General features: G+C 42.5%; 1 protein-coding gene across 1 annotated transcript; it reads right to left on the bottom strand.

Annotated features, from left to right (window-relative positions):
* Window positions 1–2015: 2015 nt before the first annotated feature.
* Window positions 2016–5563, bottom strand: gbx2 (gastrulation brain homeobox 2). Its single transcript, XM_049570092.1, has 2 exons — window positions 4183–5563; window positions 2016–3115 (listed from the first exon to the last, which is right to left on the bottom strand). The coding sequence occupies exons 1-2, from the start codon at window positions 4979–4981 to the stop codon at window positions 2559–2561; spliced, it is 1356 nt and encodes a 451-aa protein (XP_049426049.1). The 5' UTR covers window positions 4982–5563; the 3' UTR covers window positions 2016–2558.
* Between the last annotated feature and the right edge of the window lie 20683 nt (window positions 5564–26246).

Here is a 26246-nt window from a genome sequence, read left to right as displayed (position 1 = left end):
GCGTGTTTGATGTCACTTTAGCGACTTAAAGAGCGGAATTTTCACGGAAAGTGGTCACAGCCTGTCGGCCATTTTAACTTCTGCTGGACTCCAGGTGTGTTTTAAAGTTGATTTAAAGATGTCTGTGATTTAATGAAAGTTTTGTGAGTTAATTTAATAACTCCAATTAGTTTATTTCCGGTAAAACGTCACTTTATTTATATTTATCTATTATTTTATATTTATAATTACTTTCATTTATATTTATAGTATTGTTATTAATTTACACTTGTATTTATGTCGTAAACTTGAACCACTTAGACTTAATTGAATTTTTTTTACTTTATAATTAAAAGCAGTGGATAATAATAATTTAATCATTATTTAAACTTAGTTTATTTCCAGTTAAACTTAACTTGTATTTTTTTTTTTTTTACTTTTGCTTCATGATTGAAAACAGTGGATAATTATAATAATAATAATTCTAATAATAATAATAATTATTATTATTATTATTATTATTATTATTATAATCCTTCATTAATGCTGATAATTATCTGCCCAGGATTTTACTTTGTTGACCGGAAGGAGCCGCATGTCACCTGTCCACACCTGGATACAGCCACAAGACGGACAGCCAAGGTATTTATTTAATTCGCAATGATTCATATTAATTGAAGCTATTTTCAGGTTGTTTGCGGAACAACATGTGACACGTTTGTTTCTCTAAACATGAGTAAATATTCTTTAATTTTTATTTTTAGGTTTAATTATTTTTTTCAAACCAAAAAGCGCGCCCGGCCTGCCACAGACTTTCATGTTGTTATTTATTATTTATTATGCAGCGGCGTGCGCGCGCATTTTGGCATCCACCCCCCCCCACCCCCCAGCTGTCACAACAACAAGGCGGAAATGAGAGTGACCTTTGACCTTAAAGCCTTAAATCTGCTCCGAGCTCAGCTCATTAATGATTTTCGGTTTCCCCAAAAATATGAAATAATAATTAAAATAATAATTTTAAATTTTCATCAGTGTGAAAACAGAACAAATGTTCAGTTGGTGTTTTATTTTCCTTCATTTCTTAAATCAGATTCAAAGGTTTGTGGCCTTGGATTCACCGGGCCTTCAAAATAAAACCAAATAAATCTCTCGTTTTTTAAACAGTACATCCTGTCATGACTCATGTTAATCACATGTGTGTGTTCGTGTGTTTTATTAAATACAATTCAGACTGAAACTCAAACCTCTGAGCTGGACGGGGGTGAAAATGTTTTAAACACGGAGACACGTTCACATCTGCTCATCTTTTAATTCACACTTGTTTATCTTCTTCTTTTAGTTTCAGGGAATGTTAGTTACTGTTGCACAGTTTCATATAAATAAATTAGCAGCGTCACTTTGTCCCAGGAAATCAGAATAAAATAAAAAGAAGATGAAGTGAAGCGTTTGATCCACGCAGAGTTTGGAAGTCTTCAGTAGCACACACAAAATGTTGGAACTCAAAACAACGCGCTGCACATGATGTCCTCAGTTTGGTCCCGCGTGTGTATTTACATGTGAGAGGGGAGGAGTTGGGCAACGTGTTGCCGGAGCAACATGTCAGTTTGTCTCTTCATCCTCCTCCTCCTCCTCCTCCTCAGCGGCGCGTCTTTACGCACAGTTTTTTGGTGTCCCTCCAAAAAAGATTTTAACACTGCAGAGAAATGTCCTCGCGTGACGTGTCACTGAGTCTCGTGTTGATTATTGTTGTGTTTAATTTCCTGTAAACAACAAAAAGATTCATCAAATTAAATTAAAACCATCGAACAAACAAATCTTTTTATATTTCGAGGCTTCTTGGCGCCAAACTTCTTTTTTCTTTTATTTTTTTGCGATAAAACCAAAGTCCGTTAAAAAAAAAGCGGAAATCCAAAACCTCGCGCCGCAGCTTCCCCAAAATGAATGTCTCAGAGTCAGAACGGTGCTGAAAATATTTGCTAATGTGGCCTCTAAAAAACGTCCAACTTAAACAAGCAATTCGCTTTTTTTTGTTTGGGGATTTTGTGACATGTTTGTACTAAGCGAGCTTCCTTCAGGCGTGGGGAATCCTTAAATCAGTAAAGAATGTAATGGGATTCGGCAAATTGTTTTTTCATCTTTAAATCAAATGAAACCAGATTTTAACACAGGATAAATGCACTGTAATAACACCAGGATTCATTACTGTTGTAATTCAGTTTAAATAAAATCGGATTCCTTGAAAAAAAGCGAGAAACGCTTCTAATTAAATTATTTCTTAATTCAAGCCTCGTTTTCTGTTTTTAATAATTCATCGTGAAGGTTTCAACCTGTGTTGGAAATGATGTTAATATTTGTTCTGTTTGTTTCATTTGGTTAAACTGTGTTTTAGCTGCTTTATGCAAAATATGTGATTTCTGACGGGAGATGGTTTAAAGCACAGCTCGTGGAGCTGGTGCACCGCAGGGACTTATCAGCGTCACACTTAATTTAATTTAAATTTGTGGTGTTAAAAAAAGAGGAAATAAAAAGCATCAACACGGCACTCAGTCACTTGTCACGCGCTCAGGTGGTTTCTTCTTCTACGGTCTGGCCTGCTCCATTTGCTGGTGCTGACTCCTTATTGCGAAGCGGCTCACGTGCACCGGGATGGGGACGACTATTTTGGGGTTCCGGGACGGCTCCCCGGACTTGTTGTTGACGTTCCCGGCTTTGACCCGTTTCCACTTGGCGCGCCGGTTCTGGAACCAGATCTTCACCTGCACCTCGCTCAGTTTGAGCGCATGCGCGATCTGGGAGCGCTCGGTCAACGACAGGTACTTCTTGCAGTGGAACTCCTTCTCCAGCTCCAGCAGCTGCTCGCTGGTGAACGCCGTCCGCCGCCGCCGGTTCTTACCGCCGCCGCCGCCTCCACCGGAGCCTCCGCCGCTGCCAGACCCGCCGCCACCGCCGCCGCCGTGCATGTGCGGGCCGTCATCCAGCCCTCCTCCACCTCCTCCTCCGCCGTCCCCGTCCTCCTTGTGACACATGGAGGTGAGGTTGTCATCAGAGCTGTAGTCCAAGTCACTGTCCATGGAGAAGCTCTCATCCTTCCGGCCGCACTCGTCCTCTTTGGAGTCGTCTTTACTGTGTGCTCTGACTGCGAGGCAGAGGAGAGGACAAAACTTCATTGGCACAAAATAAAATCACAAAGTTTCCGCTTTGATTAAAAGTTTAAAAAGAAGATCACCAGAAACTTTTGTTCATGTTTTCCCGCTTTGCTTTTAAACTGTCTTTAAATGTCTCCTTAAAATCAGATTTACGGCCACGAGAACATCCCATAATACACCTCATCATGTAGTAACTAAGAGAATTAAATCAACTTGAAATATAAAAATTAAAATGATTAAATACTGGAGATACAGAGTTTAAGCTGTGGGAGTAAGGGGGGGGGGGGGGGGGTCTCGTGTCAATATCCATCATCACATCAGTGTTTGGGTCAGAGCAGAAAGCACGCGCTCTGCAGGGATTTTTTTTCTCCATAGTTTTCACGCGTAATTACGCACGGAGCGTTTCCTCCAGCGCGGCCCGCTGCTGCCGCTCCCGTTTGTCCCCGCGTGAGCCGAACAGCGTCAGATCCAATCGCACATAATATTCATTGATCTCTGTTTTCCATCAGGAGCAAATACAAACGCGTCAGACTGCGGGAATTAACGCGACAACACGTGGGTTTGATTTTGGAGATTTGTCGCTCTGCTTGTCACCAAACGTTCGTTCAAAATATGAAAGAAAATATTAGAGATTAAATTCAAAGAATCTGAAACACAAGAAGCAAATTCACGAGTTTATGTGCTGAAATGTTGAATTACAGAAGTGGAGGCCTCGGAGGAAAGAATTATTTCTGATTACTGATCCTGATAAATTCAGTTTAGAGAGAAACATCTGTTTGTTTCTGCTCGAGTTAGAGTCACAAACACATAATTAATATACGTTTATTTTAAGGATCAAAGCTGCCAGTAACAGTCTTGATTTTAGCGTCATTTAAACACGTTTATTTTGCGCCATGTGATGACATAAAGATATTTAAAGTCTGATGTTTGAAATAAAGAGCTGAGGAGAAACAAGTCAAATTAATACCGTGTTTTTAAAAAATACATACATATTTTCGGAGTTGATAAAAGTGCAGGTTTTGACCCGGACTCTGAGCCCTGTCTCGGCTGAACCCACCCGCGCACCCCCGCCTACCTGTGGACGTCTGCACCGCCGTGTCCGCGTCGTGGAAAGCCTGCAGCGCCGCGGACTCCTTCCCCTGCAGGAAGCTCTTGCCGTCCTCCGCGTCCAGCCGCAGCTCCTGCGTCTTGTCGAAGACCGCGTGCAGCGCCTGCGAGCCGAACTTCCTGGCCGCCTCCTGGTGCTGCTGGGACGGGGAGAAGCCGCCGGGCAGCGACGCCATGAGCGTGGAGGTGAGCGCCATGCCCTGCGTCAGGCCCTGCGCCAGGCTGGAGCAGAAGCCGCCCTGCAGGCTCGGGATCTGCGGGTGCGGGTGGTGGCCGGCGGGCAGAGCCTGCTGCAGGGCCGGGGGCGGCGGCGGCGGAGGCGGCTGGAGCACCACCGACCGGTACGGCATGAACATCGGGTAGCCGGTGTAGACGAAGTGTCCCGGGCTGGGCTGCGGGGGCCCCCCGATCAGAGAGTCAATGCTGAAGGCGGTGGTGCTTCCGAGTGGCCGCTGCATCACCATGAAGGACGGGCTGAACGCTGCGCTCATATGAACGACCGCTGCAGCTCGGAGGAGACCGGAGAAGGAGCGCTGTGGGCGGCTGCGCAGGGACGGCAGACCCCCGGTGGAGCCGCGGCTGTCACCGCCTCTGTGAGGGAACCGGAGTTTAGAGCCGCGGTAATCCGATTGAACCAAACCATTCCATCGGTGCAGCGGAGGGAAGGAAGTCACGGAGAGGAAAATAAAAACAAAAAGCTCAACACGTCTTCTTCCTCCTCGTAGTTCCCCCACAAAACATAGGACCATGAACGCCTCACAGCTCCGCCGCGCGTCTCCGCTGACGCACCGAGAGGCTCCACTCCAACTTGACCGGACACCGACAGCACAGCACCGGACACTTCTCCTTCACTCACCCGCTGAGACACACCGTGTGTGAGTGAGTGTGTGTAAGTGTGTGTCTCTGTGCGGGTGGGTGTCAGCTGTTTGTGTGTGTGTGTAGATATGTGTGTGTTTCCTGCCCCGCGCGCGTCCAGAGATGTTTTGGATTTAAATTGCGCTCCCCTCTGTTTAATTGCGCTGCCTTCTCCGCGCCAGCTCCGCCCCCTCTCCGCGCTCTGGCCTCTGATTGGCCGGCCCGGGATGATGTGACAGCTCGCCTCTTGGGCCCCTGGATGAATGCCAATTACACAAATTGGGACCACAGGCCATTTTAAGAATGTGAAAACACATCATCGTAAATAATAAGCTGTATATCTTCAGTAAATAATCACTCCATGAACCCGCCTCAGTGTGTGTGTGTGTGTGTGTGTGTGTGTGTGTGTGTGTGTGTGATAATATCCTCCATGTTCAATGACAAAAGACAAACTTCTGTCTAAAACCAGCGATTCTACAAACACTAACATACAGGCTTTTATTGTGAAAATCCTCCTTGAACTTCTCAAACCAAGTCTCTGTATTTGATAAGATAAAAACAACCAAGATAAACGACGTTTCGAGGAGTTATGTTCATACTGATGGATTCAGCAGAGCCGTAAGCAAATAACTTGGTGTTGTTTGGCTCCAGGAGCTCACCTGTACCACCAGAGTTTATTCTCCATAACTACAATCATCTTTGAACGTGATAACCACACTGTTGTCACTAAATGATTTGGTTAAAACACACACAGATGGCTGAGCAGAATCAAAGTGTCCCTCAGTTAATTTATGAATTTAAAGGTGCCTTTCCTTTGTGGAGTTTTTGACCACCATTTGACAACTTATTCTCAAATACCTGTTTGTATGATATTCCTAAATCATGTCCTGGCATCCCGTAACAAATACAGAGTTTTATTGCCATAAACACGCCTAGAAATGTCTCCATGTGCCATTTTATCACCAAAATCACAACCGTAGATGTCCCAACATGCCACTAAAAATATCAGGTTTTGTTGCCACATACATGTTTGAGATGTTCTGATGTGCTGTTGAAAAATACCCGCTTTCGTTAAAATGGAAATGGCTGGAAATGTCCTGACATGTTTTTGAGAAGTACCCAGATTTGTCGCCACCAACACGCCTGAAAATATTGAGGTTTTGTAGCCAAATACACGTATGTAAAAGTCCTGGCATGCCATTAAAAAATATCGGTTTAGTTGCCATGAACACGGCTGGAAATGCCCCAACGTCTTGTTAAACATACCTGGTTATGTTGCCACAAAAACATGGAATTTGTCCAGCATCTTATTACACCTGGATTTGTCACTATAAACATGTCTAGAAATTTCCTGATGTGCCGTTACAAAATAGCAGGTTTTGTTGCCACATATGTACCTGGAAAAGTCCCAACGTGCTGTTCGAACATACCCGGTTTTTGTACCACACAGAACTGTAAATTCCCTGACGTACCATTAAAAACACCTGGTTTGTAGCTACGACACGCCTGTAAATGTCCCAACGTGCTGATTAAAAATGCCAGGTTTTGTTACCACATACATGGCAGAAAATATCTTGACATGCTGTTAAAAAATACTGACTTTTGTTGCCACAAACGCCTGGAAATGTCCCAACATGTGGTTAAAAAGTACCCGGTTTTGTCTCTCGACATGATGTTAAAAAATATTGTTGCCATGAACACGGCTGGAAATGCCCTGATGTCTTGTTAAACATACCTGGGTTTGTTGCCCAAAAAAACCATGGAATTTTCTCAACATCTCATAATTATACCTGTTTTTGTCGGCACAAACGTGCCTGGAAACATCCTCATGTGGCGTTAAGAAATACGTGGTTTTTTTGCCACATGCACACCTGGAAATGTCCTGACGTGTGGTTAAAAAATACCTGGTTTTGACCACTAGAAGTGTGCGACGTATTTTCATACAGTGGTTCATATGATATCCTACGAATTAGTGGCCCCCAAGTGACGTTACATCTTTAATGTAAAATTACAAAATTAAAGAAAGATATGGAGGTTACATTTAGGAACAGAAATAGTCTTCCTTACTTTCGTCAGCACATTGGTTACATGATTGCAGCCTTCCAAATCACGTGGGCTATCAATACATTTTCATCCCAAGTCGTCACATATCGCCGCTTTGTCAGTAAACTTTAACTGCTACATTTTACGCTCTAGGTATCCTGCTGTGTCTGCTGCTGATGTTCCAGGACGTCGCAACCAACGCCGGGATGTCAACAAAAGCACATGGGTAGGTTTAAAAAAAAAAAAAGAAAAAAAAGATCTACATTCATACAGGAAGTGAACACCAAGCTCCTGGGTGAAAGTCCAGATGATTTATCAGTTCCTCCTGGTTTAATCAGGCTGGTCTTAACGTCCCACCAAACTCCAAGAAAAGACCATGTTCAGGCATAAAATACCAGGTTTTGTCACCACAACACAGATAGAAATGTCCTGACATGTCGTTTAAAAAAAATCCAGTATTGTTACTACAAACACAGCCAGAAACGTCTCAGCCTGTTCTTAATTAATACCCGGTTGTTGCTATAAACACACTAGAAATGCCCCAACATGTCTTTAGAAAATACCCCGTTGGATCGATATAAACACAGCTAGAAATGTCCTGACGTGCCATTAAAAATTCCTAATTGAGTCACCATATACTCGCCTGGAAATGTCCCGATGTTTCCTGTAAAAATACCAGGTTTGTCGCAACAAACATGTCTTGAAATGTCCTGACATGAGGTTAAAAATACCAAGTCTTGCTGCTACAAACATGGATAGAAATGCCTCAGTCTGTTGTTAATAAATACCCGGTTTCATTGCTATGAACACGTCTTTAGAAAATACCTGGTCCCAACGTGTGGTTGAAAAATACTCAGTTTTTGTCGCCACAAATGTCTGGAAATGTCCTGATGGGAGGTTGAAAATACCCGGATTGGTTGCTACAATCATGGCTAGAAATGCCTGAGTCTGTTGTTAATAAATACCTGGTTTTGTTGTGAGAAACACACTAGAATGCCCCAACATGTCGTGTTTTGTTTCCATAAACACGCCAAGGAATGTCTCTACGTGCAGTTGAAAAATACCCGGTTTTGTTGCCAAAATCACACCTGTAAATGTTCAAACATGCTGTTAGAACAAACCAGGTTTTTGTTTTAAAAACACCTGGTTTGTAGCCACAAATGCGCCTGTAAATGTCCCAACACAACTACTGGGTTTTGTCACCAGAATAATGCCTGTGAATTCCCTGATGAGCGTTTTAAAAAAGGCCAGGTTTTGTTACCACATACATGGCAGAAAATATCCTGACATGCTGCTAAAACTGCCTGGAAATGTCCCAACATGTGGTTAAAAAGTACCGGGTTTGCTTGCTTTAAACATGGCTAGAAATGTCCTGAGCTCTTGTTAAAAAATATCTGGTTGTGTTGCTTCTTGGTGTGAAACAGTGGCCTGCTGCTGTCTGCTGCTAGGCAGTCGTGTAATCTAAACTGTCACTTTAAAAGTGTTGACACGTGCAAAACGTACAAATGTTATGATTTTCACGGTTTACAGAAACACACATTTTCCTCCCACCGCCTGGGATTCTTTCACCAGCCATCAGTCTTTCCCTGCAGCCGACCCACCGCTTCTCCTCCACCGCTCATGTTTCCGTGACTCATGATGAGGTTTGAAGTCGCCGGCATTTGCGGGCGATTATCCTGCGATTCATCTCCTCCAAAACTGCACGGCAGAGCTCTAAATCACAATATTTGCTCCTGCGCCGGCATCAAACTCCATTTTAATGAATCCTGTAATGGCTTCCTCATCAATTAATACAAACCTCGTCGATGCCACCGGCGCTGCTGCTGCCGCATCCCAACACATCATCATATGTAGCCAGAGCAGACGCAGCTGACCTCTGACCCTGAGTGGATCTCCCAGTGGACCACCTCCCCTCCTCGGCTGAGTCAAGGGCACGCATGGATACCCCCCTCCAACCCTTCCTCCTCCTCCCTCCTCCTCCTCCTCCTCCTCAGGGTCACTGGGACACGATCTCATTAAAGGCGGCCTGATCTGCAACTGCAATGCAGACATTAAATAGCAGTATTTTTCAATTAGGGCTGACAAATTCAATCAAAATTCCATAGATTAGGATGAAATGAGGCATGGGTCATTTACAAGGGAATTTAATTGCACGGCCATTAGACAAATAGTACAGCAGTCTCTGTCTCATTATCAATCATGCGGGGGCATCAATAGTAAAAGGTTGTAAGGCAGGGGAGGGGTGCGCGAGTGTAAGTGTCCACGCACGCTCCCCGTGCACATCACAGCGCTGCCACCACCGCAGAGCAGCTAATAAATATCCTCTTTTGTACTTATAAATTATCCAGTTTAATTAACAACATGGATTATGATTGGACTATGATTTAATTAAACCTTTCCTGCATGCAAGCCGAGCGCTGCGATCATCCATAATGGGCTGGGGGAAAGGCGAGGGAGGAGGGTGGAGGGGGGGTGAAGGTGGCGGTGGTGTGAGGTGTAGTTGGAGTGTTACACTAAATGAAGCTTCCTCTAATAGGAGCTGCTTACCTGGTAGGATCATCAGTCGCCGCAACAAGAGGCGATAATAGGCCTCTGAATGGCCGAGGAGCGTTTACGGAAATAAAACAGGGACGCAGTTTGATGTAGAAAAAGAAAAAAACACCACACTCAGCCTCACCCCCACCTCTACCCCCCACCACCACCTCCCTGTGCATTTAAATCTAAAGCTAAATGGCACAATCTCCAAGAGTTTGTAAAGTGGAGGGGATGTGGCGGGAAAAGCAATTACGAAAGCGCCAGCTGCAGCCGAAAAGCAGAGCGGGGGGGGGGGGCAGATGCACGGACGGGTGGAGGGTGTGGAGGGTGATGGGGGTGGTGGTGGAGGGGACGTCGCCCCTAGCGTCAAATGCCGCTCGACACAATTCAGTCAGAGCAGAGCAGCGTGGCGGTATCAACCTTTTCATCAGCCTCTAAATGCCAGGCCGAATATACTCACACGCACAATTTTAAAAACACACAGTGCTGTCAGGCTGTCTGAACGCACAGAGGCCTGCGAGAAAAGCCCTCATGAGTATTTTACAGGAGTTTAAATGTCTTGAAAAGCAATCTGACTCTTGTGGGAGAATCTGTGGAGAAGGACTGGAGGCTGCACCGCGTCCTGTTCCACGCTCAAAACTTGAAGTCATGAGCGCCAGTAGTGAGTCTGTGACGTCTGAGTTAGTGCACCGTGTTGCAGACAAAAAAAGCAGCAACACAACGGTTACATTCAGACATGTGGTTTCATGCCTTTCTCACTGAAAGCTGCACCAGCTGCTCTCAGGAGAATATTAACAGAGGTCAAAGTCTTGTGGCACTTAACGCCTGCTGTACACTATAAGACTTTGAAAAGACTTTTAAAGACTAAAATCTGACATCCTCCAACATCTAAAGACAAAGTCAGTTTTCAGCCGGGACACTATAACTAGATTCCTTTTAAAGTTATTTTCCATCCTGCTCCTGGTGGAAAATATTACACCAAACTCAACTTAAGAAGCATAAACACGGCTAGAAATGTCCTGATGTGTTGTTTAAAATAACCAGTTTGTCACCACGAACGCACCCTGGAAATGCCCTGAAGTGTCATTAAAAATACCTGGTTTCATTGCCACAAACGTACCTCGATATGTGCTGATGTGTCGAAGCGTTTCATTCCTACAAACACGGCTAGAAATGTCCTGAGATGTTGAAAAATACCTAATTTTGATGCTACAAAGAGCTGGAAATGTCCTAATGTGTCATTAGATAATACCCACTGTTGTTGCCACAAAGGTCTCGAAATGTGCCAACATGTCAGAAAATTCCTGGTTTTGTCGGCACAAATGCCAAAAAATACCATTTTGCTGCTACAAATAAAGCTTGAAATGTGCTAACATGTCTTGAAAATACAGCTGGTTTAGCTGCTACAGATACGACTCAAAATGTCCACGAGTGTGGTCACAAAAAAGTTTTTGTTTTACCATAAACATGCTAGAAATGCTTTGTTGTGTTGTTAAAAAATACCTGGTTTTGTCACGACAAACATGGCTAGAAATGTTGCAATGTGTCGAGATGAGACAGTAATAAAAGTCCCAATGTCCTCAAACGAGACAAAAGTCCCAACGTCCTCAAACAAGACAAAAGTCCCAACGTCCTCAAACAAGATCAACGTCCCAATGTCCTCAAACAAGACGAAAGTCCCAATGTCCTCAAACAAGACGATAATGAAGTCCCAATGTCCTCAAACAAGACGATAATGAAGTCCCAATGTCCTCAAACAAGACGAAAGTCCCAACGTCCTCAAACAAGACGAAAGTCCCAATGTCCTCAAACAAGACGATAATGAAGTCCCAATGTCTCCAAACTAGAAGATAGCCTAATGAAGTCCCAATGTCCTCAAACAAGACGATAATGAAGTCCCAACGTCCTCAAACAAGACGAAAGTCCCAATGTCCTCAAACAAGACGATAATGAAGTCCCAGTGTCCTCAAACAAGACAAAAGTCCCATCATCGTCAAACAAGACAAAAGTCCCTACATCCTCAAACAAAAGTCCCTACGTCCTCAAACAAGACGAAAGTCCCAACGTCCTCAAACAAGACGATAATGAAGTCCCAATGTCCTCAAACAAGACAAAAGTCCCAGTGTCCTCAAACAAGACAAAAGTCCCAATGTCCTCAAACAAGACGATAATGAAGTCCCAATGTCCTCAAACAAGACGATAATGAAGTCCCAATGTCCTCAAACAAAACGATAATGAAGTCCCAATGTCCTCAAACAAGACGAAAGTCCCAATGTCCTCAAACAAGACGATAATGAAGTCCCAATGTCCTCAAACAAGACAAAAGTCCCAATGTCCTCAAACAAGACGATAATGAAGTCCCAATGTCTCCAAACTAGAAGATAGCCTAATGAAGTCCCAATGTCCTCAAACAAGACGATAATGAAGTCCCAACGTCCGCAAACAAGACGAAAGTCCCAATGTCCTCAAACAAGACAATAATGAAGTCTCAGTGTCCTCAAACAAGACAAAAGTTCCAATGTCCTCAAACAAGACGATAATGAAGTCCCAATGTCCTCAAACAAGACGATAATGAAGTCCCAGCGTCCTCAAACAAGATCAAAGTCCCAACGTCCTCAAACAAGACAAAAGTCCCAATGTCCTCAAACAAGACAATAATGAAGTCCCAATGTTGTCTCCAAACTAGAAGATAGCCTAATTAAGTCCCAGCGTCCTCAAACAAGACGAAAGTCCCAACGTCCTCAAACAAGACGATAATGAAGTCCCAATGTCCTCAAACAAGACAAAAGTCCCAATGTCCTCAAACAAGACGATAATGAAGTCCCAATGTCTCCAAACTAGAAGATAGCCTAATGAAGTCCCAGCGTCCTCAAACAAGACAAAAGTCCCAATGTCCTCAAACAAGACGATAATGAAGTCCCAATGTTGTCTCCAAACTAGAAGATAGCCTAATTAAGTCCCAGCGTCCTCAAACAAGACGAAAGTCCCAACGTCCTCAAACAAGACGATAATGAAGTCCCAATGTCCTCAAACAAGACAAAAGTCCCAATGTCCTCAAACAAGACGATAATGAAGTCCCAATGTCTCCAAACTAGAAGATAGCCTAATGAAGTCCCAATGTCCTCAAACGAGATGATAATGAAGTCCCAATGTCCTCAAACAAGACAATAATAAAGTCCCAGTGTCCTCAAACAAGATGATAATGAAGTCCCAATGTCCTCAAACTAGACGATAATGAAGTCCCAGTGTCCTCAAACAAGACGAAAGTCCCAATGTCCTCAAACTATACAATAATGAAGTCCCAATGTCCTCAAACAAGACAATAATAAAGTCCCAGTGTCCTCAAACAAGATGATAATGAAGTCCCAATGTCCTCAAACATTTATTCTAACGTAAAGAAGAATATTAGTGCTGAATAATATTGTTGTTGTCTTTTGCAGGTCTTTGACAAGTCCTCTGACAACTCCGGATCACAACGTTCGGTGAGTAAAATGTCAATGTTTTTTTCTTTGTATGATCCCAGAGGAAGTGATTTTACTCCATAAAACCATCTTTAAAGACACAGCTGAACTCCTGAGCAGCAGAGACACAGCAGCAGCAGCTTTTGTCCCAAAGCTCAGATCAATTAACATCCAGAGCCCCGATTGGATTTTTGATTATCAGACCTGAAAGGGACTCGATTGATTGGCCGCTGAGGTCGCCCCGGCCCTGACGATGGCTGATCCAATGAGGGAGGATGGGAATTGAGTTTCCTAAGTATCTCCTGGCAGCGGAGCAGAGTTTGTATCGATCGTTACACTGCACAAAACCTCTGTTTAATCTTTGTATCGAGCCCCGACGTCTGATTTTCCTCAAGTCAAGTGGAAAAATCTACAGTCATAATTTTTTCGGACTCAAAAAGCAACATGTGTCAGGCTTGATTGAAGCAGCAGTTTTTAGCAGGGCAGCTTCTCCCGGTTCTTTCAGATCATCTGTTCTCAGGCGGATCGATGGACGTGAGGCATTTTTAACACATACATCGTGGTGCTGTTGGATTTGCAGATCAGCGCTGATTGTTTCTGGTGGTCGATTTTTTCCAGACAATTCTTCCTCTCTTTCTTCACCATCAACACGCTCCTTTACCCATGATGCTCTCTGAGACTCTCATTCTCGTCACCCTATTTTTTTTCCTCAGAAGCTGTGAAGTACATTTTTATAAGTGTGTGTCACTGTGTGTTTGGCAGTACAGCAGATTTTTAGGAAATAACTAACCTGCACATCCCAACGTCCAACGGAGTGGGTGTTGGACCAAAGCAACTTCTGGCAAAGTAAAAAACAAATGGACCTTTTTACTGTTAGTGAACAGTATAATGTTTATTTGTGGGCGGGGCTTAGGTGGAGGCAAAACGGTTCTCCACGGACATTAACTAGTGCTAGCTCACAAGTTCAACAACAAGAGAGTTTGTGAGGACATACTGTGTTGATGGTGGTGGTATACTGGGACAGTTTGTGAGGATGCTGTGTGTTGATGGTGGTGGTATACTGGGACAGTTTGTGAGGATGCTGTGTGTTGATGGTGGTGGTATACTGGGACAGTTTGTGAGGACGCTCTGTGTTGATGGTAGTGGTATACTGGGACAGTTTGTGAGGACGCTCTGTGTTGATGGTGGTGGTATACTGGGACAGTTTGTGAGGACGCTCTGTGTTGATGGTGGTGGTATACTGGGACAGTTTGTGAGGATGCTGTGTGTTGATGGTGGTGGTATACTGGGACAGTTTGTGAGGATGCTGTGTGTTGATGGTGGTGGTATACTGGGACAGTTTGTGAGGATGCTGTGTGTTGATGGTGGTGGTATACTGGGACAGTTTGTGAGGACGCTCTGTGTTGATGGTGGTGGTATACTGGGACCCTCAGTGTCCTCTCAGCCTGTGTAACCTGTAGTTGGACTGACACATTCCAATAAGGCATGTGAAGCCACATTCTTCGTGATGCACTTGTTTTATTTGTATTTTTATGATCGAACACTTAGGCACATCTCGTCCTTTAAAAATCAAATGTCCCCAAAGTGTCTGAGAATTTCACGCTTGTTAACGTCAAACCTGTAAAGCCAGTGTTTTATTGGTCACAGGATAAAACACAGACAACACGAGGAGAGTCGGCATTAATTTAAAAATCCTCCGAACCCACAGTGTGAGTGAGATTCTTTTAATCATCACATTTACTCTCATCAAATTAAATTTATTGTTCCTGAACGACAAAGACAGGACAGGAAGTGTCCCCAAAATAAAAGCCTCAGTTAATGTTCAGTCTCTTGATGTGATCAGATTAACCCACAGCGCCCCCTGTGGGCTAATTAATGTACTGCAACTGATGTGTCAAAACAACTGAACAATATCATCACTATAACTGTCACTTATTAAAATTAAAGTATATTTCTACTCTTTAATGAAACCTGCAAAGATTCAGTGCTCTCCAAGAATTTAATTTCAGTTCAATTCAAATAGCTTGGTTGGCATGAACAAATATTTGTTATAGTCAAAGCCTTTCATAAATAATAAATTAACAAACAAACAAATAAATAGATAAATAAATAAAAAGATAAATCAATAGATAAATAAGTAAATAGACAATATTTAAAATAAATACACAATATTTTATATTTATTAGAACATTTTATTAAAATTTGACACCATGCATCTTAAACTTGGACCTTTTACACTTCTTCATGCCTCCATGTCAGCAGTAGCCATGGCTGGAGGCATTATGTTTTCAAGTTGTTTGTCCATATGTACGTATGAACGTCTTGAGGGATTTATTCAAATTTGGCACAAACGTTCACTTGGACTCAAAGATTAACTGATTAGTTTGTGGTGGTCAAAGGTCAGGGGTCAGCGTGACCTTGCATCCATCTCACCATTGTGAATGCGATATCCCAACCTATGCAACTTTACTTTCCGAAACCTACTTAGGTGAGATAACATTAAGTATGTAACTTTACGTTAAGTATGGAACATGACAACACCCAACCATGATTCTTTTCCAAAACCTAGAGTGTATGTAACTTGACATTAAGTACTGGACCTAGCTTTACTTTACGTAAAACCCAACCTAGGTAACTTAACATTAAGTATGTAACTTTACATTAAGCACGTAACATTACGTAAAAGGATATAACATGACATCCCCCAACAATGAATCTTTTCCTAATCCGAATTTACATTACTTCACATTCCCAAACTAAATCTGCGTAACTTTGCTTTCCTAAGCAAAACCTACATTTAAGTAAGTAACTTTACCTAAAGTATGTAACATGACAATGCCCAACCATGATTCTTTTCCAAAACGTAACCTACGCAACTTTACTTTCATAAACCCAAGCTAGTTAACTTAACATTAAGCATTTAACTTTACGTTAAGTATGTAAATGACAAAACCCACTCGTGATTATTTTCCTAAACCTAACCTGCGTTACTTAACTTTCTCAAACCTAGCCTATATAACTTTAAATAATAATAATAATACATTTTATTTATCAGCGTCTTTCAAGACACTCAAGGTCACTGTACATAGAGAATAAATAAATAAAAACACAGTAGCAATATAAAACATTAAAAAGTTAGCAGCAGGCGGTGACATTTAGCAGTGATAGGCTTGTTCAAACAGATATGTTTTGAGGTTGGATTTGAAAGTGTCCAGGGATTGAATATTTCGAATATCAGGTGGGAGGGAGTTCCAGAGGCGGGGGGCTGAGCAGCTGAATGCTCTGGACCCCATGGTGGACAGACGGGCTGGAGGGACAGTGAGGCTGATTGTGGAGGAGGATCTGAGAGACCTGCTGAGTGTGTGGATGTGGAGGAGGTCAGTGAGGTATGGAGGAGCGAGGTTATGGATGGCCTTGAATGTGCAGTAGGGTTTTGAATTGGATGCGGTATTGTATGGGTGGAGAGATAGCTAGAGCTCGGTGTCATCCGCATAGCAATGAAACTGTATATTGTGTTTTCGAAAAATATGGCCAAGGGGGAGGAGATAGATAATGAAGTGGAGGGGACCGAGGACAGAGCCCTGGGGAACACCGGAGGAGAGGGGTGATGGCTGGGACGTGAAGGATTTTAACTGAGTGCGGCCAGTGAGATATGATTTAAACCAATCAAGGGGTGTGTTGGATATTCCATTAGCTGCTGTCTGTTGAGGAGGATGGAGTGGGAGATGGTGTCAAAGGCTGCACTCAAGTCGAGGAGGATGAGGAAAGATAAAAATTGACATAAAGGGAAGATTAGATATTGGTGTATAGTTGGCTAACACCTCTGGATCCAGGGTGGGCTTTTTTAGTAGAGGTTTAATTACAGCTACCTTAAAAGACTGTGGTACATAGCCTGTTAATAAGGATATATTGATCATATCTAATATATGAGTGTTAACTAAAGGAAAGACCTCCTTAAGTAGCCTAGTTGGGATGGGGTCTAAGAGACACGTTGATGATTTGGATGAAGAAATCACTGCAGTCAGTTCTTGAAGAGAAATTGGGGAGAAGCAATCTAAATATATATTAGATTTTACAGCTGTGTTTGAGGTTAGATAGGTACTATCTGAGGGCAGGAGGTCATGAATTTTGCCTCTAATAGTTAGAATTTTGTCATTAAAAAAGCTCATAAAATCATTACTGCTAAGGGCTAAGGGAATACAAGGCTCAATAGAGCTCTGACTCTCAGTCAGCCTGGCTACAGTGCTGAAAAGAAACCTGGGGTTGTTCTTATTGTCTTCTATTAATGCTGAGTAATAGTTTGCTCTGGCATTGCGGAGGCCCCTCTTATAAGTTTTGAGACTGTCTGTCCAGATTAAACGAGATTCTTCCAGTTTGGTTAATCGCCAATTCCTTTCAAATTTTCGCGATATTTGTTTTAACTTACGGGTTTGAGAGTTATACCAAGGAGCGAACTTTCTTTGCTTTGTTAACTTCTTTTTAAGAGGAGCTACAGAGTCGAGCGTTGTTCGTAGCGAGCCTACGGTGCTATCAACAAAATGATCAATTCAGGAGAGGTTAAAGTCGGTACGGGAAACGTCTGTTACTGAAGGACTTGGTATTGAATTTAACGACGGAGTAATCTTTTCCTTAAATTTTGCGACAGCACTATCTGATTGGACATAGGGCGGAGGTTACCGAAGTTGATGGAATCTGAATCAGGTTTCAGCAGATCTGAGGGAGGATGGAACACAACCAGAGGTGAGGGAGGGATGGATGATGGCGGTTATCATAGATGTGAGGGAGGGGAGGCATGCTTTGACTAAAGGGGTTGGCAGGGGGTCAAGCTAGCAAGTGGATGGTTTGATAGTCCGGGTTAGAAGACTATTATTATAATGAGAGACCAGTTCATCAGTTGAGGCAAAGGAGTTGATGTTGGGGAGAGTTTCCAAACCTGATGAAAGGGCTGTTAGATTAATTTATTTATTTTTTTCTTTTCTTGCTGTTGTAGCACTTTGAGATTTTTCGTTAAATATAAAGTGCGTTACAAATAAAAATTATTATTATTATTATTATTATTATTATTATTAATGTTTTTGATATTGCGATATGAGATGACCCGTAGTGGTTTAGTTTTGGACAGTGTTAGGTTCATGGTGAATGAAACTAACATATGGTTGATGTTGTTCATATGTATATTAATATCTCCAAGCAGAATTATATTGGGGGAAAGGGAACAGATGTGAAGAAGGTAGAAAATAAATGAAGTCCTTGTTGGGTTTAGGTGGGCGGTAAACAGTGGCCATTTTAGTTGGTGTTGGACCATTTATGTGTAAGACCACTGTTTCGAAAGATGCATACACTGGGACGGAGAAAGGCAAGACTTTCCACATCGCCCAGTAGATTATCGCGAGACCTCCTGCTCCACCGGTGTGACGTGGTTGACAGGTGTAAACAAACCCATGTTGAGTGGACTCATTCAGTTGGGAAAAGTCATTGGGTTGTTGAACAACAACAACTTTCTCTGTCTAACAGTTGTTGCCACATTTCTGTTAGACAGAGAAAGTCAAACTTAAGATCGAGGAGGAGGTGTCCTTGAGAGAGAACGGATGTTGAATAGTCTGAAGTTGACATTGCTGTGGTCGGTGGCTGTGCTAACATTAGTCGACCTGGCCAAGTTGGCTAATACACTGCAGTCCACGGTCCGACCGGAGTTCCTTGGTGGACGAGACGAGATTAAATTTATGTCAGTGGAGTCATTGATTTGGAAGCTCTGACGGGATCCACGGTGGATGTATTTCCAACAGGGAACGTGAGCGATGTCCGGGAAGAGGTGCATTGTCGGTGGCGGGTCAGGCAGGTGGAACCGTAGCAGGAGGAGCTCAGCAGCTGTGTATTGGAGTAAGACTGCAGGTGGATTTGATATAATGGACAGGACAGTCCAAACGAGCATGAAACTCACAGCCAGTCGGTTAATCCACATGATGAACGGATGAATGTAGTACCAGCAGGTAGCAGCAACCAGGTGAGGAGTGGAAGCCCGCTGGAAATCCACAGAGAAACAGTTAAAACACTCACTCCTGAAATGCCCGATTGTTTTGATATGTGACGTGACGTGATGATGCCAAACCATGATTCTTTTCCGAAACCCAACCTATTTTACTTAATGTTATGTACAGTATGTAACGTGATGACAAATTATTTGCCTAAACCTAAAGTATGTACCTTTACATTAGGTATGTAACTTTACAATAAGTACTTTAACTAACTTTACCTAAACCCAACCTAGGTTAGCTAATGTTAGGGTTGTAACTTTATGTTAAGTATGTAACATGACAACACACAACCATGATTCTTTAATGAAACCTAACCTATGTAACTTAACTTGGCTAAACGTAACCCACTTAACATAATGTTAACGTCCAACTACAATTCTTTTCCAAACCCAACCTACGTAACTTTAATGATAATACATTGTACTTATATAGCGCTTTTCATAGCATGTAGTTTTTTACACCAAATTTAGGTAACGTTACCTTAAGTATGTAAATTTACATTACATATGTGATGTGACGATGCCCTACCACGATTCTTTTGCTACACCTAACCTACGCAGGTTTATTTTCCTAAACCCAACCCACATAACTTTTCTTTGCTAAACCTAACCTACATAACTTAATGCTAAGAACATATTATTACGTCAAGTATGTAACGCAATGACGCCCAACCACGATTCTTTTCCAAAACACAACCTACATAACCCAACCTGGGTAAGTTTATTTTAAGTATGTAACTTTACTTTAAATATGTAAAGTGATGACGCTCAACCATCAATCAATCAATCAATTCAATCAATCAATTTTATTTATAAAGCCCAATATCACAAATCACAATTTGCCTCACAGGGCTTTACAGCATACGACATCCCTCTGTCCTTAAGACCCTCACAGCGGATAAGGAAAAACTCCCCAAAAAAACCCCTTTAACGGGGGAAAAAAAACGGTAGAAACCTCAGGAAGAGCAACTGAGGAGGGATCCCTCTTCCAGGACGGACAGACGTGCAATAGATGTCGTACAGAACAGATCATCATGATAAATTAACAGTAATCCATATGACACAGGGAGAGAGAGAGAGAGAGAGAGAGAGAGAGAGAGAGAGAGAGCGAGAGAGAGATATGCAGGTAATGACAGTATCTTACAACAACATTAATGGAAGTAATAATATTATAGTTATAGTTCTGGTTACTGCGGTACAATATGTTGAAAGTATGTATTAATACCTGGCAGTATACATGTGTGACAATAATCATATGTGTATAATAACAGAAGAAGTATGACTAATGACTAATGATGGCAGCAGCAGCAGCAGGAGGCATCTGGCGGGACCACGGCAGCAGCACAACCACACACGTCACGCTGTCCAGGCACCGCTGTGATATGAGTTAATCTGAGAGACAGTGGAGCACAAAGGCTCCGGAGAAGAAGCCGAGTTAGTGACATCCAGAATGGCCGGGTTAGCTAGATGCAGTAATAGGATACGAGAGAGAGAGAGAGAGAGAAGGAGAGAAGGGGCCCGGTGTATTATAGAGGGGTCCTCCGGCAGACTAGGCCTAAGTCAGCCTAACTAAGGGCTGGTACAGGGCAAGCCTGAGCCAGCCCTAACTATAAGCTTTATCAAAGAGGAAAGTCTTAAGTCTAGTCTTAAATGTGGAGACGGTGTCTGCCTCCCGGACCGTAACAGGAAGATGATTCCACAGGAGAGGAGCCTGATAGCTGAAGGCTCTGGCTCCTGATCTACTTTTGGAGACTTTAGGGACCACGAGTAACCCTGCGTTCTCAGAGCGCAGTGTTCTGGTGGGATAATATGGCACTATGAGCTCTCTAAGATATGATGGAGCTTGACCATTTAGAGCTTTATAAGTTAACAGTAGGATTTTAAATTCAATTCTGGATTTTACAGGGAGCCAGTGCAGAGAAGCTAAAACGGGAGAAATATGATGTCGTTTCTTAGTTCCTGTTAGTACACGTGCTGCTGCATTCTGAATTAGCTGGAGAGTTTTAAGGACTTACTAGAGCTACCTGATAATAGAGAGTTACAATAATCCAGCCTTGAGGTAACAAAAGCGTGGACCAATTTTTCTGCATCTTTCGGTCAGGATAGGCCTAATTTTCGCAATATTACGCAGATGAAAAAATGCAGTCCGTGAGGTTTGCTTTAAATGAGAATTAAAAGACAAATCTTGATCAAATGTTACTCCGAGGTTTCTTACGGTAGTGGCAGGGGCCAGAGCAATGCCATCTAGAGAAACTATGTCATCAGATAAAGAGTCTCTGAGTTGTTTGGGGCCAAGAACAATAACTTCAGTTTTGTCTGAATTTAACATCAGGAAATTGGTGCTCATCCAAGTTTTTATGTCTTTAAGGCAATTATGGAGTTTAGTTAATTGATTGCTTTCTTCTGGCTTCATTGATAAATACAACTGAGTATCATCTGCATAACAATGGAAATTTATAGAGTGATTTCTAATGATGTTACCTAACGGAAGCATATATAGAGTAAACAGGATTGGTCCGAGCACAGAACCTTGTGGAACTCCAAAACAAACTTTAGTACGTAAGGATGGTTCATTGCGAACGTCAACAAATTGAAAACGATCAGATAAATAAGATTTAAACCAGCTTAGTGCAGAACCTTTTAAGCCAATTAAGTGATCCAGTCTCTGCAGCAGAATTTGATGGTCAATTGTGTCAAACGCCGCACTAAGATCTAATAAAACAAGTACAGAGACGAGTCCTTTGTCTGAAGCAATCAGAAGGTCATTTGTAATTTTAACTAGAGCTGTCTCAGTGCTATGATGCACTCTAAATCCTGACTGAAATTCCTCAAATAAATTATTATCCTGGAGAAAATCACACAGCTGGTCTGCGACTACTTTCTCAAGGATCTTTGACATAAAGGGAAGATTAGATATTGGTCTATAGTTGGCTAACACCTCTGGATCCAGGGTGGGCTTTTTTAGTTTAATTACAGCTACCTTAAAAGACTGTGGTACATAGCCTGTTAATAAGGATATATTGATCATATCTAATATATGAGTGTTAACTATAGGAAAGACCTCCTTAAGTAGCCTGGTTGGGATGGGGTCTAAGAGACACGTTGATGATTTGGATGAAGAAATCACTGCAGTCAATTCTTGAAGAGAAATTGGGGAGAAGCAATCTAAATATATATTAGATTTTACAGCTGTGTTTGAGGTTAGATAGGTACTATCTGAGGGCAGGAGGTCATGAATTTTGCCTCTAATAGTTAGAATTTTGTCATTAAAAAAGCTCATAAAATCATTACTGCTAAGGGCTAAGGGAATACAAGGCTCAATAGAGCTCTGACTCTCAGTCAGCCTGGCTACAGTGCTGAAAAGAAACCTGGGGTTGTTCTTATTGTCTTCTATTAATGCTGAGTAATAGTTTGCTCTGGCATTGCGGAGGCCCCTCTTATAAGTTTTGAGACTGTCTGTCCAGATTAAACGAGATTCTTCCAGTTTGGTTAATCGCCAATTCCTTTCAAATTTTCGCGATATTTGTTTTAACTTACGGGTTTGAGAGTTATACCAAGGAGCGAACTTTCTTTGCTTTTTTAACTTCTTTTTAAGAGGAGCTACAGAGTCGAGCGTTGTTCGTAGCGAGCCTACGGTGCTATCAACAAAATGATCAATTCGGGAGAGGTTAAAGTCGGCACGGGAAACCTCTGTTACTGAAGGTATTGGTATTGAATTTAACGACGAAGTAATCTTTTCCTTAAGTTTTGCGACAGCACTATCTGATAAACATCTAGTATAGTAACTGTTTCTTTTCTGAAACCTAGAGTATGTACGTTTACGTTAGGTATGTAATAGTCTCTATATACAGACTCCACATTCAGTGAATGTAGAGTCTGTAGGCAAACCCCGGAGATCTTGCCTCCGGAAGAAGAGTGGAAGAGCCCTGGTTTCCGGTTGTAGGCTGTTTGTAGTCCGCGTGATATTGACCAATCACGTTTGAGCCGGCTGCAGTTGTTGCTGGGTTAAACGCTCCGTGTGGTGAACTAACGAGACAGAACATAATTGGCGTCACTGCAAACTCTGAATCCATCGCAATGGTTCAGCATATTTACTTATATATAAACAGAAGTGGGAAACGGAAATTCGCCTCCTCCGCCCAAATCAAACCGGAATGCCAAAAAATCGGGGGTCTGCCCGATGGGTTCTGAGAATGGGTATGTAACTTTAGATTTAGTGCACAAAGTGATGACGCCCAACCACGATTCTTTACTTAAACCTTACCTACATAACTTTATGTTAAGTGTGTAATTTTATGGCAAGTTATGTGATGACACACTACCATGAGTCTTTTCCTTACCCTCAACTAACGGATGCTTATTTGTTAGATATCATTCCTGAAATTTTGTAAATACCAAAATGTTTAATAACCCAAAAACAATTAATTATCCAACTGATAGTTTCAAGGCCACTGTTATGTCACGTTGCTTGTAAGTAAAACGTACTGAGTTTCTGGGTTTTTTTTTGTTGTTGTTGTTTAGAAACCCTGATTTTAGAGCTCTGCAGCCGTATAAACCTGATCTCTGTTGTTGTCTGTCGTGCTCTCTGAGCCTGAGAGGGTTGTGAGACGGTCTTGGAGGGTGATTCTCGGACTGATTTGAGACGGCGTGGCACACTGTGTTTCCCTGCGTGCTTTTGGAAAACGTATAAAGCACAACAGAGACTAAAAGTGAGGTGACAGCTGGTGGTGGGAGTTTTAAAAACAGAGTCACAGCTTCAGTTCATCCATCAACCTGCATCAACTTTCCAACCACAGAGCAGGTGTGCCTGCAGCCGCTAATGACTGCTGTTACACACAGAGACCAGCCTGCCCCCCTCTTTAGGCTTTGACCTTTGACCTCTGCCCATAAAAACACGCAGGTAAGTAAACCTGCTGCGGCAAACCCCTGGGATAAGAGATATTCATGAAGCGAGACTCAGCCGGTCCGAAGAGAGAGAAGCCCTCAGACAGACGAGCTAATTAGATCTGCCTCTTCCACACGGCTAAAAGAGACTTATTTAATTATTACAGCCATAATTACTGCTGGTGCAATCACAGGAGCGGGATACGAGGAGACGGCAGCTAAAATTGGGTTAGAGCTGCCTCGTTGTGCCGGTTTCCTCCTGGTTAACTGTGTCGGCTCGCATTAGCAACATGAAGGTGCCGCGTAAATCTGCGGAGCGTCTGAGAGGCTTCACATGAATGAAGGCTTTGTTTCTGATTCAGGGTTTCTCACAAGAAGCGTCTCGCTTTTCTCTTTGTTGTCTTTATCACTCGTCAGGTGCGTTTTCTGCAGTGTTGTGGGAAAGAGCCTGACTGTGATGGCTGTTTCTGACTTTGTTTTAAGTTTTTGGGTTTAGATTTCTTAAACTGTTATTATTCCATTACAATACATCATAATTTCTTAGTTGATTATATCTTTAATTCATAAACTGAGAAGTAACTTTAGCTGTCAGACAAACGTAGTGCAGTAAAAGCACAATATTTCTCAGATGTAGTGGAGTCAAAGTTGGAAATAAAGTACAAGTACACCAAAACTGTACATCCTAGGGTTTGTGACCCATGGGGCGCCACAACCTGCCTCCAAGGGTTGAGCCGGATACTCAGATGAAACAGGTATCCAAGTACAGAGGTAAAACATTAGGCTACAAACAAATTACACCATGGTCACATGACGCTCTGTAGTCTCATTTAGCCAAGTGTTAACAACCGTGTTTTTTTAAGAGATATAAAAGCTTCTAAACTCACTTTAGGGTATTTACTGACGTATTCTATGTCGTAGAACAAAAAGTGAAAGTCTCTTAAGCTTGAGTTAACCAAGACCTTATTTTTAGGCATGTAACCAAAAACCCACTGACTTCAAGACCAAAGAACTGGAAGTGCTAACATGCTAACTCGTTTGGGAGTGTTCTTACAAATATCAGCTTTTGGACTTTGTCAGACATTCTTTGTCCCACTCTCTGAAGTCAAAGAGCAACTACAACTTCTGCACAGCACATAAATACAGAGATTAAGGTCATTTGTGGATGAAATGTCCGTTAAAATACAACTATTGATGTCACAGATTATTGTAGATGTATCTGTTGGATCCTCGTTTTACTTCCTGAACACATCAGTAGAACAGAGTCTGCTCGCTGCTATCCTGCCTCAGTTTGATTTAAAAACGTCCACCATGGGAGTGAAGTCAGTCTGAGCTCATTATACCGTGTCTCCTCGGATCCCATCATCATCAACTAAATGGCGTCAAATTGAAATTAAAGCCTCACCATCAGATTGTTTTCAGGGTGAATTCAGTCTGAGTCGACTCTGTCGCCGCCCGGTTTTATTCTGGAGCTGAGAGAGCTGTGACAGATCGCTGGCCGAGTGTCAGGCAGCATTTAGTTCTGCTCCATTGTGTCAGGTAAGAGGCTGTAATGAGGCCGGCAGTCGAGGGGGTTTCAGCGCAGACAGGATGAAGGTGGCGAGACTGACGAAGAGACAAGTTTGATTTAATGACAGGTTAAAGGAACAGTTCCACATGTTCAGGTGTTTAATCTGTAGGTCCAGGATGAATTTATCTCAGATCTGCATGAAGAGTGGGAGCAAAAGGAAACTGGTGACACTTTATTTAAGGATTGAGCTGAAGACACATGGACTCGTATAGTGTATAAACTTGTATATCTATGGATTTAGTTTGTATAAATCAAACACAGTCGAGTCATGTTTGACTTGGACTTGAACTGAGCTGAAGAGACTTGGACTCTTAATGAGCTGAAGAGACTTGGACTCGTACTGAGCTGAAGAGACTTGGACTCGTACTGAGCTGAAGAGACTTGGACTCGTACTGAGCTGAAGAGACCTGGACTCATACTGAGCTGAAGAGACTTGGACTTGTACTGAGCTGAAGATGAAGTCCTGTACGAGTATATAAACTTATATATCTATGGATTTAGTTTGTATAAATCAAACACAGTCGAGTCATATTTGACTTGGGCTCGTATCAAGCTGAAGAGACTTGGACTCCTACTGAGGTGAGGATGAGGTCCCGTACGAGTGCATAAACTTGTTTATTGTTTTTGTTTGAATA

Source organism: Epinephelus fuscoguttatus, linkage group LG24 (assembly GCF_011397635.1).
Source record: "Epinephelus fuscoguttatus linkage group LG24, E.fuscoguttatus.final_Chr_v1".
Taxonomy (NCBI): Eukaryota; Metazoa; Chordata; class Actinopteri; order Perciformes; family Serranidae; genus Epinephelus; species Epinephelus fuscoguttatus.
The sequence above is the reverse complement of the archived record's forward strand: the minus strand, read 5'-3'. Positions and strand labels throughout refer to the sequence as shown.

Excerpts from the sequence above, each read along its gene's own strand:
- gbx2 (XM_049570092.1), bottom strand. The coding sequence starts at position 4,981 with ATGGTCCTATGTTTTGTGGGGGAACTACGAGGAGGAAGAAGACGTGTT. Across the intron at positions 3,116-4,182 it reads AGGTAGGCGGGGGTGCGCGG|TCAGAGCACACAGTAAAGAC; the intron begins GTGGGTTCAGCC and ends TCTGCCTCGCAG.